This window comes from Haliotis rufescens, unplaced genomic scaffold (assembly GCF_023055435.1).
Source record: "Haliotis rufescens isolate VD_foot unplaced genomic scaffold, xgHalRufe1.0.p SCAF_6, whole genome shotgun sequence".
In the NCBI taxonomy this organism is placed as follows: domain Eukaryota; kingdom Metazoa; phylum Mollusca; class Gastropoda; order Lepetellida; family Haliotidae; genus Haliotis; species Haliotis rufescens.
Window position 1 is genome coordinate 21,039,476 of NW_025964334.1, and position 19,847 is coordinate 21,059,322.

Sequence of the window (19,847 nt, forward strand, 5' to 3'; positions counted from 1 at the left end):
ACATGGTTGTTCAGTTAATAGAGCAATCTCATTAAAATCAGATCTTGGTTCTCGCTGCCGCTAAACAAAGATCTGAGGACATCCCATTACGGGTCATGTCAGATCGACCTTTCGTGAACTCTGACCGACCAATGGAATTACTGACATGAAGCCGACATTAGCCAATCAGAAGACAGCTTTGTCGTTCTTTACAGCACTAATTTCAAACTGGTGATTACGATTCGAAACATATTTTGACAAATTCTCGCTAAAAAATTTGAAACCTGAACAAAAGAACATTCTCGAATGGCTAATATATGGTCTAGATTTTACAGATTCAGTCGTTAAGCCTGAAACTATCGTTTGGAATACCCCGTTTTACAGTTATCGAGCTTGCATGATTAGAAATCACATTCCGCTTGTCACTTTCCTGATCTGGTAACCGACGCTCTGATTGGTCGGATGAAAGGTCGTTCTGACGTGACCCCTAATGGGATGTCCTCAGATCTTTGTTTAGCGGTAGCGAGAACTGAGATCTGATTTTAATGAGATTGGTTAACAGAGTTTAAGCCATCATGACAAAACGCTATTTTTGTTGCAGTTGATTCTGAGCCAAAAATTCACTGGCAATTTTGCACATGAATTTCTACAAGTTGAATGACACAAGAGTAGGTCATTATGCTAAATTATAGAAAATTTACATATCAACCATAACATGGTTGTAGTCGTAGAAATTACGCGATTGTGTTGGTTCCCAGCCCCTACTTTTAGAATTAACAGAAACAGCCACCTGATGGGAGATCCTACTGAACCATTAGTCATTGGGTGACTGTTTATCATTGTCTATGGAACTAAGATAATGAAATATATTGCCATTTTTTTTTTTTTTTATCAAGATGCAGGAGGCAGAAACAAGGATTTCATGGTTGACAGGAGGTTTGATTAATTAAAGTGAAAGTGGAAATAACTTACACTAACATTTTGTTGAATTCCAAGTCTTGGGACTAATCAGATCTAGAGGCATGAGACTGCATGTTCTGCTGTTGTCATGGATATATTTTGAAAATGCTTTTAGGTTGTTTCTTCTTTTTATCTGAACATTTCTTGAAACAAAATAATTTGCAAGTATCGACTGAAATGCGGACACTTATCGCTGAAGGCAATATGTGGCAAAATTCATTTTATCGTTACCCGGAATCCATACAGGGTCTATTTGTCTGGGGTTCGAATCTCTTGCACATCCTGGTTTTGCTTCAAGGTCTCTCTGCACCATACCAGTGATCATGGGTTTCATGAAAATGTAAACATCTATATGGGCTTCTGCATCTTTAAACTATCCTGCGATGATATCATTGAAATACTGTTAAAAGCAACTTGCTCACTCAGTGCCTGAAATAGCATGGTCACTGACTAGTTATTAATTAACAGATCCAAGAAGGAAGTAGTCCTGGCAGTAATGTTAATGTGACCCGTAAGGATCCGGGTAGAATAGGTCTTCAGCAACCCATGCTTGTCATAAGAGGCGACTTATATCTTAGTACCACACACTTTACCCTACCCGAGATACCCGTGAAGATCCGGGGTAGAATAGGTCTTCAGCAACCCATGCTTGTCATAAGAGGCGACTTATATCTTAGTACCACACACTTTACCCTACCTGAGATACCCGTGAAGATCCGGGGTAGAATAGGTCTTTAGCAACCCATGCTTGTCATGAGAGGCGACTTATATCTTAGTATCACACACTTTACCCTACCTGAGATACCCGTGACGATCCGGGGTAGAATAGGTCTTCAGCAACCCATGCTTGCCGTAAAAGGCGACTATGCTTGTCGTAAGAGGCGACTAACGGGATCGGGTGGTCAGGCATGCTGACTTGGTTGATGCATGTCATCGTATCCCAAATGGATTGATGCTCATGGTGTTGATCACTGGATTGTCTGGTCCATCCTCAATTATTTACCGTCCGCCGTCATACAGCTGGAATATTGCTGAGTGTGGTATTAAAAAACAAACAAACAAATAAACACACTGACTAGTTGAGGGTCGTAATCAGGGCGAATCGGGAATTCAGCCCCAGGAGGAGGAACCTGACCACTGGGCCACCTATAGCTCCCAGGCCAACACGGGTCTGTGATAGTACACAATAATCAATAGCTTCTCTAACTAATTAACCCTTCAAGGCAATGTATTGCTTTCCCAAGACTATTACAACATTAGGGAGAGTGTGCGATGATGATATGCATAGAGAATTGCAGCTCACTCCTCTCAGTGAATATGCTTGGAGGACTGGCAAAGCTATCACATGTAACCTTTGATGGTCATAATTCATAATTAATCGATCAATATACACACAGTCTTCCACAGGTCCAATCCTCGCGAGGCAACAGATACGTGTTGGAGTATGGCAGCACAGCGCCTTGTGCAAGACTCGGCCGCTGTGTGAACTGTGGTTGTCAGTCGATATTCCTCAGACGGAGTTAACTGGGTCAAACTCACGATGCTTAGACGGCCTATATTGATCCGTGTTACGTCTTGGTACCACTAGGGGAGGAACTATTTCTTATAGAACAAATTGTTTGTGTGAAGTATCGGTCATTAGTTGCTATGTGATCGTGTATTTGTTTTTTTCAAAATCAATGTAGGCCAATGTTTGATGCTTGGTTATGTAGCAGCTTGCTTGATCAATGCTTCATCTTGTTCATGACGTCTTTGCTTTATTCATATCTATTTTATTGGATGTTTGTAAACAGGTTATTTGTGGTGAACTGTAATCAACTTGATTGGTGTGATGCCAAATGGTGCTTGGATGACATATTTTATTGCATTGGGGGCAGCTATTAATGAAGGCATGGTAATTACATCTGGCAGCTTCATCAGGCCTAAAAGTTTAAATTTTTCCCAAGTAGCCATATGGCTATAAGTATCTTTTTCAAGGTAGCCAGTGGTAAAATCAAGAAGTCAAGCAAATATTGTAGGTAGCCAAAAGCATTTGAAATTATCTTTTATCAAATAACTATCATATGTACAAGTCATAGCACTAGTCTTGAAATTGTATATTAGTGAAACCTGTTCTTGATTTTTGTTACTTGTGACTCAGACAATGATACAGTTTATGTTACTAGATTATTTATGCTTATCCAATGAACATTGTCAACTAAAATAAATTACATAAATATCTCAAACTCTTCAGACCGCCTCCGTGGTCTAGTGGTAGAGCATCCGCCCGGAGAGCGGAAGGTCCGGGGTTCGGACCAAAAGACATTCAAAGATGGTACTTGTTGTTACCCTGTCTGGCGCTCGGCATTAAGGGGCTAAAACAAGGACTGGTCGTCTCGGAGTCAGTATACTGTGTCTGAGTGGGATATTCATGTTAAACTGCAATATGGTATCTCAGTGAGCTAGCACTATAAATCGGCATCAGTCCGGACTAGTACAAGGAGCCACACACATGCATGCATGTGGCTACATGAGTGCAATAATCTTCGACACGATGTTAAACCAATTTCAGCTTCACCTCACCTCAAACTCTTCATGATCTCCGAAGATGGAGTGGATACAAGAGCAGTGCTGGAAATGACTTTAACCGTAAGATGGTCAGGAGGAATAGTACCTTTCAAAGTGCTGTCCTAAAACAAACATATCTCATCAAAAATGAATGCACTCGATCATGTGATTTCCCCACAGTGTGGATTAAGATGGCAATTGTCGAGAAATGTTTTGCCCTACATGAAGTGTTCACAGAACTATTTTCAGCTAGGAGATCTGTCGATCTGGGATTACCCAACAGTGTGGGGAAACATTGGAGTTAAGAAGAAAGGTGTGGCCCCACATGAAGTGTTCACAGAAGCATCAACTGGGTTTTCTCAACTGACTGTTGGGCCGTGAGGATTCCGGGGTAGAATAGGTCTTCAGCAACCCATGCTTGCTGTAAAAGGCCACTATGCTTGTCGTAAGAGGCGACTAACGGGATTGGATGGTCAGGCTTGCTGACTTGGTTGATGCATGTCATCGTATCCCAATTGCATGGATCGATGCTCATGATGTCAATCACTTGATTGTCTGGTCCATCCGTGATTATTTACAGACCGCCGTCATTTAGCTTGAATATTGAATGTAGAGTTTGTTGCAGATATTTCTGCACTAAATCATACGTAAATTTATTGTAATTGGCCCAGATGGCAATTAGGAAAAGACTGCTAGCCTGTAGCTGTTTGTGTCTTGTCATAGATATCCTAAGTGCTGGTAGAAATTCAAACTCTTGGTGGAGTACCTTTGAGCCATTAGAAGTAGATATATTGGGTTAGTTTCTATCGATCAGTTAATCTAATGTTAAAAATGCCCAAACAAAACTTACTCACAAATTTATGCCTAATTAAAATTGTGTTTTTGCTTTTATAGATATCCATATAAGCTCAACACTTTTACTTTGGAATTGAAAGATAATCTCTATAGGTTTATGCTACCCTGGTTATGTCATATGTGTTTGTACTGTCTGAGAACTTTGATCTATATCACATTGCCTTTTCCAAATACCACGAGAAGTAATTATCTCATCTACAGATATCCTTAGAACTTTTTGTTGTTGTTGTCTGGACAGTCTCAGACAGATCACCTTGAGATTAAAGTAAATAGTGTAGCCTTGTGATATACAATGTTACATAAACTTTTCTCTATCACATAATTGGTAGGTTTCTCAGGAGGATAATGTCAATGGATAAAAACAAACGGTATTGGGGTCATTTATTGCTAAATATGCAAATGGTAAAGGTTTTTATTACCTTCAGTGTTTTCAATCAAGTATGGTATCGCTCTTTTCTGCCGGTGATCGGGTGAGAATTGACCATTGGACCTGGATAATACTGGGATAATGGTTATAATTATCCAAATAATAGTGTAAGATAACAACAATTGGTGTCTTAAAGGGCATAGCTGAGGACTTGAACAATTGTAGGCAACTATACAAAGTTGCAAAGAAATTTAGCAAGGCCGGTTGGGATTTTTGTTTCCTTACCTGTGCTTGTTGACGTCTGTTGCTTGGGTCTTTTCCTGAATAAAAAAACATCTGGATTTGGACGAAATGTGTCTGAACTTTTTACCTTGTTTCACTATATAGCTGATGAGATTTTGTATGTAATCTTGACCTGACATGATAATGTCATCATTGATTAACCATCTTGAAGGCGCATATCATTACAATAATCATATTTTGATTTCAAGTCAACATTGACGTTCAGCATGCTGAAAGATGACTCCGAAAAGTAGAGTCATTGATATTGCTCACATAAAGTCATACACATGGCCGCTAAGGCAGCCATATTTTGATGTCTTTGCCATTCCTGCATGTGTTGGGAGGCATGGGTGGCCCAGTCGTCTGAAGCTCTGCGATTTGCTGAGTTTGCAGAGTTGCGTCCTTTGGGCATGCCAGAAACCTATGATTGTGGGTTCGAATCCCAGTTCGCCCCGATTATGTTTCTAGGTTTGTCAGCACCATACCCGTGCTCGTGGGTTTCACCGAAGTGGTAAACGTCTGAGACCTGCATCACTACGGGCTTTCCTCCCACATTAAGCTGACTCGTTGAAATATAACTGGAATACTGTTAAAAGCGGCGTTAAACCAAACTCACTCACTCCTGCATGTGTCAGTGCTTAAAAATTCTTCCCAAGGCAATGGAGTTAAGCGACTTTAAAATTCAGTTTATACCCTTGCTGGACTAGGCTGGAATTGTGGAGTTATGTTTTGACTTGACTAAAGAATCTATGCATAGAAGTCAACATCCGGTTCGTAAACTGCAGTGCAGATTTCGGTCGATTGCAGGATTTACAAAGCATGTGTATTGTCAACTTAGTATCAACAGATACTTTCCAAATCTCTTCAGGGGCGGTCTGGTAGCCTAGTGGTTCCATTCCCCACATGGGTACAATGTGTGAAGCCTATTTCCTGTGTCCCCTGCCGTGACATTGCTGAAATATTGCTAAAAGCTTAGTAAAACCATACTCACTCACTCACCATATCTTTTCATCTTTTCAATCAAGGTGCTCGTTTGATTTGATGTACTTTGTTTTATTATAATATAGAACTTGATTATCGATCAGATCGCCTCCCTGGGCACCACCATATTGTTTGAAACAAATGCAAGTGATATCAGAGGTGGAATCTGATTGGAGGTGAGGTGAAATTGGGTTTAACGTCCTGTCCAAGATTATTGCACTTATATAGCGACGTGCATGCACGTGTATGTGTGTGTGTGGCTGCTTGTACTAGTCCGGACTGATGCCGATTTATAGTGCTAGCTCACTGAGATACCATGCCGCAGTTTAACATGAATACCCCACTCAGACACAGTATACTGACTCCGAGCCGACCAGTCCTTGTTTTAGCCCCTTAATGCCGAGCGCCAGACAGGGTAACAACAAGTACAATCTTTTAACGTCTTTTTGTATGACGCGGCCCGGGATCGAACCCTGGACCTTCCGCTCTCCGGGCGGACGCTCTACCACAAGACCACGGAGGCGGTCGGAATCTGATTTGACAATAGGAGGGACATAGAAGGGACATAAGTCATGATGTCCACTTGTGGTGCTACAATCGAACCCAGAAATTGAGGCCTGGTAGGGCAAGGGTGGAACTGGTCTTTCACAGTCAATTAACTCCCTTGCCAAGGGTAGAAGGTGTCAATGTGTAATTTGACTTTCAGGTAGTATTCTCTTTTTTCGTGTGTGGTTGGGTTTAACAGCTCTTATGTCCACACTACAAAAACATATTATTGATCTTCCCCTCCAAAAAATCTCAGTTCAGTTAAATTCCCAGAATTCCAGAATAACCTCGCTTAGTCGTGCCTGAGTTCCAGGTTTGCCCTGATTCACACCGTTCACCTACACATGTTTAGGGGCAGCCGCATAGCCCAGTGGTTCAAACATTTGTTCGTCACGCCGAAGACCCGGGTTCGATTCCCCACATGGTACAATGTGTGAAACCAATTTCTGGTGTCCCCCCGCCGTGCTATTGCTGAAATGTTTGTCATCACTTTGGACCAGCAACATTGAACTTGAATGCCATACCAGATGGAAATATTGTTAAAAGCAGTGATTTACTGACTCACTCACTCAAAGTATAAATCTTAATTCAACAGAGATTTATCCAGGCTGTATCCTTTAGGGTAGTTCTGACTTTCTGACTGTACGGATCATATCAGTCTCATCTAAGTACCTGTAGTCTTGACCTTCATTAATCTGATAAACCGCAGCCACTTAAGCACATCCCACACCAGAGCAGCCTATCTTCTGTTATAATAACCCCCATTTGCTATTGATGAGACTCCTTAAGCAATTCGCCTTCAGCCTCAAACAAGGTAAATCTTGAAGACGATTTATCTTTGGGAAATCTAATTTGAATAGCCAATAGCTGTCTGGCCTCGGAAGGCGAGTATTTCACTTAGCTAACTTTATTTGATTATTGACAAAGACAACTTCATGTTGATTCCCCCAAATCTAGGACTTGTATAGGTCAGTATTGCATCAGGGCTACTGTAATGCCATTAGTCTTTGCATCCATTTCTTGTTTTTGCTTGCATCTTGGTTTCGGTGTGATCCGATTCTGACATGACTTGATTATAGGGGTATAATGGGATTAGGTAGCAGGCTAGTCTTGCTCGAACTAAAATATGCAGTGGATACGGACACAACAGATGGCTGAAGGGCCTGGTGTGTAATTGTGGGACAATTTGGTCCTGTCTGTCATGTTGCCTAGTGCAGAGAGTTCTTGCTGACAACTATTGTCAGGCAATAAAAGCCCATGTGTCGGTTTGTGGTCTGTGGTATTTCTGGTGCAATAAGGTGGTTTAGTTTGGTGTCTTTTTATGACAGTGATATGGTTAGTTGTTACTGCCTGTCGAACATATTGTTGCTTTGTGAGTGATAGTTGTCACTTTTGAAACAGAAAATCATTTCTTGGTGTATATGGGTTTATGTATGTGTTAGATTGTCTGGTTTGTGGAGGACATCTTGTTAGAAGTGCACGACCACCTCCACTCCATGCAGGGGGCGGTTGGGTGGCCAAGTGGTTAAAGCATTTGCTTGTCAAGCCGTAGACCAGGGTTTGATTCCCGGGTACAATGTGTGAAGCCCATTTCTGGTGTCCCCCGCCGTGATATTGCTGGAATATTGCTAAAAGCGGCGTAAAACTCTACTTACTCACTCACTCGATGCAGTCTAACACTACCCCAATCTAATCCAAATAGACTTCATTGTCACCTCTACTCCACTGGAATACATCTGAACAGCATTTCTACCCCACCCCACATACGCTGCACCCAACCTCACCACATCCACCCACACAATACCTCTTGCACATCCACCCACACAATGCCTCTTGCACATCCACCCACACAATACCTCTTGCAGATCCACCCACACAATAAATACCTCTTGAAGATCCACCCAAACAATCCCTCACCACATCCACCCACACAATACCACTTGCACATCCATGCGAACAATACCACTTGCACATCCACCCATGTCAGCATGTATCTTGCTACCGCTAAACAAAGATCTGAGGACATCCCATTACGGGTCATGTCAGACCGACCTTGTGCGAACTTTGATCGACCAATGGAATGACTGACGAGAAGTCGACATTTTTTTAGCCAATCAGAAGGCAGCTTCCTCATGTTTTACAGCCCCAATTTCAAATTGGCGACTACACTTCGAAACATATTTTGACAAATTCTCAATTGCAAAATTTGAAACCTGAACAAAAGAACATTCTGGAATGGCTAACAGATGGTCTAGATTGTATGGATTCAGTCGTTAACCCCGTACCTATTGTACAGAATACCCTGTGTAAAAAGTTTTCGGGGTTGCATGACAAGAATTCACATTCCGACCGTCACTTTCATGATCTGGTAAGCGACGCTCTGATTGGTCGGGTGATAGGTCGTTCTGACGTGACCCCTAACTGGATGTCCTCAGAACTTAGTTTAGCGGTAGCGAGAACTAACATCTGATTTTGATGAGATTGCTGTCCGAGTTGCTTCAATTAAGTTTGTTTCGGGTGACTTGTGCAAGTTACAATACCCTGTAATGCTAATAATCACAGAGAGACACCATGAGTTGAATCAGGTAGTCTACACCTCATTTCAGAGGAGTGGTTAATAGCAGCTCCTTCTACCATGCCATTGAAGGATGATCAAATTGGATTTGTTAATTTTACCGAATTTGAAGTGGTGAACGAGTGATAACCACTTCTGACTGCATCACTGAATGGATTATGTGCACAGGAAAAGGAATTTGCTAAAAAATGCATTTTGTGTAATGACAAACCTTTTCTGTTTTTGAATTTGAGGGGGGTTCTTCATTGATAAAGCAATGCTATGTGTAACATTACGTTAACATGTTCGGTTTTAAATGACATGTTGTGATGTTAAAACAACAATGAACCACTTCAAAGTTTAAAGCTGTATGGATTTCTCCTAAATAACATTTCGGGGGGAAAAACTCCACCAAGATTTTGGGTTGTCTCTGGACTAGTGGTAGAGGCCTTGTCTAACCCAGAATACTGTTTTTTCTCTTGCAGACACTGGGGGTAGCGGTGAAGAGCCCCAACAGAACCATCGACAGTGCCGTGAGTGGCTTACGTCAGGCATTCGCTCGAGTCCTCAACTGGCCCATTGACAATATCAGAGTAGATCGCATCAGTGTGAGTGTTTAATTATTGCAGAATATATGGGAGAGAACATTATGTCTTAAAACACTACATTATTGATCAAGTTGTCTTCAAAGACTAGATAAACAATATTGTGTTTAAGACCAGGTGTGGGAAAAATGAGGAGCTTGTTTTTCTATCCCACTATTAGTTTACATTAATAGCTTCGTTCATTGATGTCATAAAAAACATTTTTGCTAAAAAAATTTATCTCACACATATTTGTTTTCATGTTTACACAGCATTTGGGTTCGATTCCCGACATGGGTACAATGTGTGAAGCACGCATGAATATGGTGTTAGCGTTGGGCGTCTCAACGTGCGTGATTCCCGTGCACCCTTTCGAGTTGAGTTGATTGGTTCAACTGTGTCAACTCTTGCACATCCACCCAAACAATGCAAGAGGCATTGTTTGGCGCAGGGGTAGCATTATGCAGATGGCTGTTTCAATGAATGCTCGTTCCACCCATGACGAACAGGTCTGGTTGTTGATGAAATAAAGTGATAGCTAAATAGACAGATTATTTTTTCATGCACCGATTGTCTTTAAATGTAATATCCAGTTATGTATGACTGTGTAATAATCTCATACCAACTTTGACTGGAGTAGGCTTGTTCTTCCTTGTTTCAGTTGGCAGACAGTGTCATCAGCTTGTACTTCCTTGTTTCAGTTGGCAGGCAGTGTCATCAGCTTGTACTTCCTTGTTTCAGTTGGCAGGCAGTGTCATCAGCTTGTACTTCCTTGTTTCTGTTGGCAGGCAGTGTCATCAGCTTGTACCGCCTAGTTTCAGTTGGCAGGCAGTGTCATCAGCTTGTACTTCCTTGTCTCAGTTGGCAGGCAGTGTCATCAGCTTGTACTTCCTTGTCTCAGTTGGAAGGCAGTGTCATCAGCTTGTACTTCCTTGTTTCAGTTGGCAGGCTGTGTCAACAGCTTGTACTTCCTTGTCTCAGTTGGCAGGCTGTGTCATCAGCTTGTACTTCCTTGTTTCAGTTGGCAGGCAGTGTCATCAGCTTGTACTTCCTTGTTTCAGTTGGCAGGCAGTGTCATCAGCTTGTACTTCCTTGTTTCAGTTGGCAGGCAGTGTCATCAGCTTGTACTTCCTTGTCTCAGTTGGAAGGCAGTGTCATCAGCTTGTACTTCCTTGTTTCAGTTGGAAGGCAGTGTCATCAGCTTGTACTGCCTTGTTTCAGTTGGCAGGCAGTGTCATCAGCTTGTACTTCCTTGTTTCAGTTGGCAGGCAGTGTCATCAGCTTGTACTTCCTTGTCTCAGTTGGCAGGCAATGTCATCAGCTTGTACTGCCTTGTTTCAGTTGGCAGACAGTGTCATCAGCTTGTACTTCCTTGTTTCAGTTGGCAGGCAGTGTCATCAGCTTGTACTTCCTTGTTCAGTTGGCAGGCAGTGTCATCAGCTTGTACATGTTTCAGTTGGCAGGCAGTGTCATCAGCCTGTACTTCCTTGTTTCAGTTGGCAGGCAGTGTCCTCAGCTTGTACATGTTTCAGTTGGCAGGCTGTGTCATCAGCTTGTACCACCTAGTTTCAGTTGGCAGACAGTGTCATCAGCTTGTACTTCCTTGTTTCAGTTGGCAGGCAATGTCATCAGTTTGTACTTCCTGCAAACTGGAAGTGTGGACGACTTCTTCCAGACCTCCGATCTCATCCCAGCCACAATGGTCCTCCAGCCGGGCATGCTGGCCTCGGTCCAGAAGGAGGCTCCGCAGCTCAACATCACCCGCATCATGCAGGATGTAAGCACATGTACAACATGACAACATTACAAACATATACTGGGATAGATCGATGGACATAAGTCACTACATCTTTCGAAAATATTTTCAATATTATGGATTTGAAAAAAAAGTGTGCACTATACTCAAGATAATATGGTTAAAAGAAATCTATTTTTCTATGGGATTGAGGTTCTGGGGATGGCTAATACCAAATTTGAACTTTGGGGTTGAGGGTTCTTAAACAGCAGTAAAGTGTTGTCAAGTGGGGTAATTTGACTAATGCATCAGCATGCTTGAAAATCACATTTTCGGATTTGTTTTTGAATGCTGGTTGTGTGTTCATTTATGTGTGTGTGTTACAGCACGGCATCTACAGTCATCCATATGATGTCCCCCCCATCTGGTCACAGCCCTACTTCCCCTACATCATCGCTGGAACCGGTGTCATCTTCTTCCTTATGTTCATCCTCTTGGTGAGTATCTCATCTTGTTGCCATGGCAACTAATATTACGTGTGTTTCCGTCAGGTTAATCCTCATGGCAACAGATCATGTTGTAGTTCAGGTTCAGCCTCCTGATGAATAGTCTGTTATGTTGCTATGGCAACAAATCATGTAGCTCTGGTTTATCCTCCTGGTAAATAGTCATGTTGCTGTGGCAACAGCATGGTTTAGCTTGAGTTGCTCATGGGGTCAATATGGCAGGCGCAGTCACTGTGGCATTGCATGTCACATTTGCCTGTAACCTCTCATCTACTGCAGGGATTTCATTATTCTGATCTTACTGAAAACAGATTTTTCACTTGCCCAAACTTAATGATTTTGGAATATGTTTTGTCCCTTTCCAACAAGCCATTAGGAACCGATGAAGATGTGGGTTAGAGTGGGTTTTCAGCAACCCATGCTTGCTACAAAAGGCGACATCCTTGTCGTAAGGGATGACTAACGGGATCGGGTGGTCAGGCTCGCTGACTTGGTTGATGCATGTCATTGTATCCCAATTGCATAGATGAATGCTCATGATGTCAACACTGGATTTTCTGGTCCAGACTCGATTACTTACAGCCGCCGTCATAGAGCTGGAATATTGCTGACTGCGGCGTTAAGCTACAAAGACACAGGGTCTGGACATGGTAGTTTGAGACCGATATGAACAAAGCCACTTCTGGTCTTATCTTCCAGCTATACTTATGCTGCTGTAGAAAGAATGATAAGAAGGACAAGCTGAACGAGCCTCTGACGACCCAGCAGATATTCTACCCGACGATCAAGCCCGATGTGAAGGACCCTTTGACTATACAGCCAGAGGGCACGCCAGTTTTTGTTGCCAAGGGCTGCATGACAACCATTCCAGCTCAACCAATGAGGGTGAAGGCCAAAGGTCTTCTTGAAAGGTCAGTGTCCTCTTCGGACGATGATTGATAATTATTGCTTTTAGCAAAATCACCCTGAGCATTTACACTTTGGTTATTTTGTTGGAATAATTATTGCACTAGACTTTTATGTGACTGAAGTTATTCATAGCAACAATTTGGCTGAGGCATTTGTTTGATTTATGTCACACAAAAATACTTTGAATTCTTAAATGATGCACATTTTCGACACTTTGTAGGTTCCGATGTGTTGTGTAATTACTTTGCCGTTATCTCACAGTATGAGGAGTGGTGAGGTAGCCTAGTGATTAAATCATTCGCTTGTCGCATCAAAAGTCCGGGTTCGATTCCCACCATGGGGAGGTAAAGTGTGTGGAGCCAATTTCTGGTGTCCTCGCCGTGATATTGCTGAATATCGCTAATAGCAGCGTAAAACCATACTCACTCACTCACTCACTCACTCACTCACTGCCTAATAAATCTGGTATTGCACCAACTGTACATGTTGCTGTATTGATTTTTATTATTGCTGACATTTCCAGTCGACGAGGGTCGAACGCTTCCCTAACAATTGATCTCAATCCCTCACCAGAACTGGCGAGATGGGATGGAACACCGCCCAAGGAGAGGTAACTCTTAATTGTTGATGGTTTCTGGAGGTTTAAACCCCTCGGGAGCCCAAGGCAGAATAGGCCCCTATGGCAACCCCTGCTTGTCGCAGGAACTTTCTTCCTAACTTGTAGTTATATCACAGCGTTTCAGCTTAAAGTGGGAGGAATGCCCGAAGTGATGCAGGTCTCAGACGTTTACCACTTTGTTGGGTTTCACCGAAGTGGTAAACGTCTGAGACTTGCATCACTTTGGGCTTTCCTCCCACGTTAAGCTGACACACCGTGTTATAACTGGAATACAGTTAAAAGTGGTGTTAAACACCACTCACTCACTCCATTGTAGTAACATCACAACCACTGTAGTAGGTCCAAGGTAAAGGTTCAAACTTCCTCCTATTTTGGTGCATCACTTCGGGCTTTCCTCCCACCTTAAGCTGACACGCCGCGATATAACTGGAATGCTGTTAAAAGCGGCGTTAAACCAAACTCACACACTCACTCACTCAATAGCTCAGAATCCCCTCAATGTTACTATTTTGGTGTTCATGGCACTGTTAAAATATGTATTCGGTCCCAGAAGGGCAGTCTGAATTATTTATGTTTAGCAACAATTGTTTGTGATGATGTTTAGGGGTGAAGCCAGGGACGATAAGGAACATAGGATCACACCGTATGATTCACAGAATACATTTGGAGATCAGAAATTGTTATCTAGCCATGGCACAGTGACATTCACTGAAGTCAAAGATGGTTTGGGTACACGGGTGGCCCAGTTGTCTAAGGCTTTCTTGGTTTGTCGGCACCATACCCATGTTCCTGGGTTTCTAAATGCCTGAGACCAGGGCCCCGTTCCACAAAGCGATCTTAGCACTAAGGTGATCGTAAGTCCCATGCTTTAACATATGGTAACGATCATCGTAGCGCTAAGATCGCTTTCAGGAACGGGGCCCAGCATCACTTCAGGCTTTCCTCCCACAGCTGACAGGCCATCATATGATTGGAATACTGTTCAAAGCGACTTCAAATCAAACTCACTCACTAACTCAGTCGCAAGAACGCTTGTCATTGATGCATGTCCTCATATCCCAATTGCATAGATTGGATTGTCTGGTCCAGACTTGATTATTTACAGACTGCTGTCATATAGGTGGAATATTGGTGAGTGCGTTGTTAAACAACAAACAAACAAAACACTCAGTCCACTCTGTGTGGGGCCATCAAGTATCAAGACATGCAGTGTAATGTTTGTGAACACTCCTTATTGTACAATCTCAAAGCTGCACGAAATTTCTGTTAATTAGGACATTAACTCTTGATTGATGGTGGGTTAATATTGCATGATTACTGGTGCACTCAGTACAATCTCCAGGTGCAGAGCATACAGACGTTCCTGTTCACAGTGTATTTGCTGACCTTTCTAAATATAAAACATCAATGCCAGACAAGAAGCAGTCTGGATTATTCGCCAAAGATTCCTTTGGGAGTAAAAGGCAAAATAGTGATCAAAATCATGGGAATGGATCAAAAACAGGATCAAGAATAGGTCTTCAGCAACCCATCTCTACTGTAAGAGGCGACTTTGCTTGTCGTAAGAGGCGATTAATTGGATTGGGTGGTCAGGCTCGCAGACTTGGTTCATGCATGTCATCGATCCCAATTGCCTGGATCGATGCTCATGATATCAATCACTGGATTGTCTGGTCCAGGCGTGATTATTTTACAGACCGCCGTCATATGGCTGGACGCCGCCGTGATATTGCTGGAATATTGCTATTAGCGGCGTAAAACCATACTCACTCACTCACTCACTCATATAGCTGGAATATTGTTGAGTGTGGCATTAGAACAAACCAACGAACCAGAGGTAGTTGCCAGATTGGACTAAGTATGGCTGAAACTGACAGTACCTGGAATTAATTATTTAATTTTTATTATTTGAGCAAAATGTAACTATGGAAAGCCTTGAAAATGTTTTTATGTCTATAAGCAGAGTTTTATGGTGTTGAAGCAAATAATGCACTTATTCACTTGTTTTTTCTGGGTCTGTAAAGTTATATTTTTTTATAACCACATCACAAGCCAAATTTGCCATAGAAAATCTGACAACAATCCAATGTTAATTATTTCTTCAAAATCATATAATCTTTGATAGTGAACCAGAATAGGAATGACTTTATCCTCATGATATCAGTGTTTGTTTTTACAGTCTATACAGTGTTCATGGTCTTGTTTCTTCTCCACAGTTCGGGACTGGAGTTTTTGCTCTCTGCAGGAAACAGACTCAGTCGCAGAGACTTACGAAATGCTGTTAAGCACCCTAAAGCTTTATATGAGGAATTTTGGGTGAGGAGCAGAATCACACAAATCCTTCAAATTATATGTCGGAATGAATGAATTCACTTACAGCGATAGTAGGGTAGCATTGAGGTTAAAGCTGTCGCTCATCATGCCGATAGGTTCGATTCCCCACATGGGTACACTGTGTGAAGCTAATTCTGGTGTCCACCTGCTGTGGTATTGATATTGCTGGAATATTGCTGGAATATTGCTGGATATTGCTAGAATATTGCTGGAATATTGATGGATATTGATGGAATATTGCTGGTATATTGCTGGAACATTGCTGGATTTTGCTGGAATATTGCTGGTATATTGCTGGATTTTGCTGGAATATTGCTGGTATATTGCTAGAATATTGTTTGAATATTGCTGGAATTTTGCTGGAATATTGCTGGAATATTGGTGTGATATTGCTGGCTACGGCTGGAATATCGCTGGAATATTGCTGGGATATTGCTGGCTATCGCTGGAATATTGCTGGATTTTGCTTGAATATTGCTGGTATATTGCTGGTATATTGCTGGAATATTGCTGGAATATTGCTGGATTTTGCTGGAATATTGCTGGTATATTGCTGGTATATTGCTAGAATATTGTTTGAATATTGCTGGAATATTGATGGAATATTGCTGGAATATTGCTGGGATATTGCTGGAATATTGGTGGGATATTGCTGGAATATTGCTGGAATATTGCTGGGATATTGCTGGAATATTGCTGGGATATTGCTGGCTATCGCTGGAATATTGCTGGAATTTTGCTGGAATATTGCTGGTATATTGCTAGAATATTGTTTGAATATTGCTGGAATATTGCTGGGATATTGCTGGAATATTGCTGGGATATTGCTGGATATTGCTGGAATATTGCTGGGATATTGCTGGATATTGCTGGAATATTGTTTGAATATTGTTTGAATATTGCTGGATATTGCTGGAATATTGCTGGAATATTGCTGGGATATTGCTGGAATATTGCTGGGATATTGCTGGCTATCGCTGGAATATTGCTGGAATTTTGCTGGAATATTGCTGGTATATTGGTAGAATATTGTTTGAATATTGCTGGAATATTGCTGGGATATTGCTGGGATATTGGTGGGATATTGCTGGCTATCGCTGGAATATTGCTGGAATTTTGCTGGAATATTGCTGGAATATTGCTGGGATATTGCTGGGATATTGCTGGCTATCGCTAGAATATTGCTAGAATATTGCTGGAATATTGCTGGATTTTGCTTGAATATTGCTGGTATATTGCTAGAATATTGTTTGAATATTGCTGGGATATTGCTGGGATATTGCTGGGATATTGCTGGGATATTGCTGGATATTGCTGGATATTGCTGGAATATTGCTGGGATATTGCTGGAATATTGCTGGAATATTGCTGGGATATTGCTGGGATATTTCTGGATATTGCTGGCTATCGCTGGAATATTGCTGGAATTTTGCTGGAATATTGCTGGTATATTGGTAGAATATTGTTTGAATATTGCTGGAATATTGCTGGGATATTGCTGGGATATTGGTGGGATATTGCTGGCTATCGCTGGAATATTGCTGGAATTTTGCTGGAATATTGCTGGAATATTGCTGGGATATTGCTGGGATATTGCTGGCTATCGCTAGAATATTGCTAGAATATTGCTGGAATATTGCTGGATTTTGCTTGAATATTGCTGGTATATTGCTAGAATATTGTTTGAATATTGCTTGAATATTGCTGGTATATTGCTAGAATATTGTTTGAATATTGCTGAATATTGCTGGGATATTGCTGGGATATTGCTGGGATATTTCTGGATATTGCTGGATATTGCTGGGATATTGCTGGGATATTGCTGGAATATTGCTGGGATATTTCTGGATATTGCTGGGATATTGCTGGATATTGCTGGGATATTGGTGGGATATTGCTGGAATATTGCTGGATATTGCTAAAAGTGGGGTAAAGTATACACACACTCACTTACTCATTTATGGCTAGTTGTCCCAAATGTGGGTTCACATTGTGCATATTTCAACCTTTCATGTTAAACTTTGATCAGGCTTGTACTGCTTTTGACTTGAACTGTCCATGGTGTGTGTTGACTGACCCATGAGTCATTGTGTGTTGTTTCAGGAAATCCCAACCAATCATACAGAAAAGGTGTCCGTGGCTGGCTCAGGGATGAAAAACCGATATAAAACTATTATACCAAGTGAGTATACTACACTGTACTGATTGTGCTTGTCTCTGTAATGGAGGTCACTCCAATCTGTTGATTCCGGGAGCACAATCAACTCGCCAGGGCTCAGGGATGAAAAACCGATATAAAACTATTATACCAAGTGAGTATACTACACTGTACTGACTGTGCTTGTCCCTGTAATGGATATAAAACTATTATACCAAGTGAGTATACTACACTGTACTGACTGTGCTTGTCTCTGTAATGGAGGTCACTCCAATCTGTTGATTCCGGGAGCACAATCAACTCGCCAGGGCTCAGGGATGAAAAACAGATATAAAACTATTATACCAAGTGAGTATACTACACTGTACTGACTGTGCTTGTCCCTGTAATGGATATAAAACTATTATACCAAGTGAGTATACTACACTGTACTGATTGTGCTTGTCTCTGTAATGGAGGTCACTCCAATCTGTTGATTCCGGGAGCACAATCAACTCGCCAGGGCTCAGGGATGAAAAACAGATATAAAACTATTATACCAAGTGAGTATACTACACTGTACTGACTGTGCTTGTCTCTGTAATGGAGGTCACTCCAATCTGTTGATTCCGGGAGCACAATCAACTCGCCAGGGCTCAGGGATGAAAAACAGATATAAAACTATTATACCAAGTGAGTATACTACACTGTACTGACTGTGCTTGTCTCTGTAATGGAGGTCACTCCAATCTGTTGATTCCGGGAGCACAATCAACTCGCCAGGGCTCAGGGATGAAAAACAGATATAAAACTATTATACCAAGTGAGTATACTACACTGTACTGACTGTGCTTGTCTCTGTAATGGATATAAAACTATTATACCAAGTGAGTATACTACACTGTACTGACTGTGCTTGTCTCTGTAATGGAGGTCACTCCAATCTGTTGATTCCGGGAGCACAATCAACTCGCCAGGGCTCAGGGATGAAAAACAGATATAAAACTATTATACCAAGTGAGTATACTACACTGTACTGACTGTGCTTGTCTCTGTAATGGAGGTCACTCCAATCTGTTGATTCCGGGAGCACAATCAACTCGCCAGGGCTCAGGGATGAAAAACAGATATAAAACTATTATACCAAGTGAGTATACTACACTGTACTGACTGTGCTTGTCTCTGTAATGGATATAAAACCATTATACCAAGTGAGTATACTACACTGTAATGACTGTGCTTGTCTCTGTAATGGATATAAAACTATTATACCAAGTGAGTATACTACACTGTACTGACTGTGCTTGTCTCTGTAATGGATATAAAACTATTATACCAAGTGAGTATACTACACTGTACTGACTGTGCTTGTCTCTGTAATGGATATAAAACTATTATACCAAGTGAGTATACTACACTGTACTGACTGTGCTTGTCTCTGTAATGGATATAAAACTATTATACCAAGTGAGTATACTACACTGTACTGACTGTGCTTGTCTCTGTAATGGATATAAAACTATTATACCAAGTGAGTATACTACACTGTACTGACTGTGCTTGTCTCTGTAATGGATATAAAACTATTATACCAAGTGAGTATACTACACTGTACTGACTGTGCTTGTCTCTGTAATGGATATAAAACTATTATACCAAGTGAGTATACTACACTGTACTGACTGTGCTTGTCTCTGTAATGGATATAAAACTATTATACCAAGTGAGTATACTACACCTTCCTGATTGTGCTTGTCTCTGTAATGGATATAAAACTATTATACCAAGTGAGTATACTACACTGTACTGATTGTGCTTGTCTCTGTAATGGATATAAAACTATTATACCAAGTGAGTATACTACACTGTACTGACTGTGCTTGTCTCTGTAATGGATATAAAACTATTATACCAAGTGAGTATACTACACTGTACTGATTGTGCTTGTCTCT

General features: G+C 41.5%; 1 protein-coding gene across 1 annotated transcript in view; it reads left to right on the forward strand.

Moving 5' to 3' along the window:
- LOC124151325 (tyrosine-protein phosphatase non-receptor type 5-like) overlaps positions 1 to 19,847 on the forward strand; it is a 57,979-nt gene that overhangs the window by 26,615 nt on the left and 11,517 nt on the right. Inside the window, exons 3-9 of the mRNA XM_046523728.2 lie at positions 9,557 to 9,679; positions 11,268 to 11,432; positions 11,777 to 11,887; positions 12,596 to 12,807; positions 13,329 to 13,415; positions 15,641 to 15,740; positions 17,862 to 17,940. Coding sequence (XP_046379684.2) covers positions 9,557 to 9,679; positions 11,268 to 11,432; positions 11,777 to 11,887; positions 12,596 to 12,807; positions 13,329 to 13,415; positions 15,641 to 15,740; positions 17,862 to 17,940 — 877 coding nt within the window. The remainder of the gene's footprint in view (positions 1 to 9,556; positions 9,680 to 11,267; positions 11,433 to 11,776; positions 11,888 to 12,595; positions 12,808 to 13,328; positions 13,416 to 15,640; positions 15,741 to 17,861; positions 17,941 to 19,847) is intronic.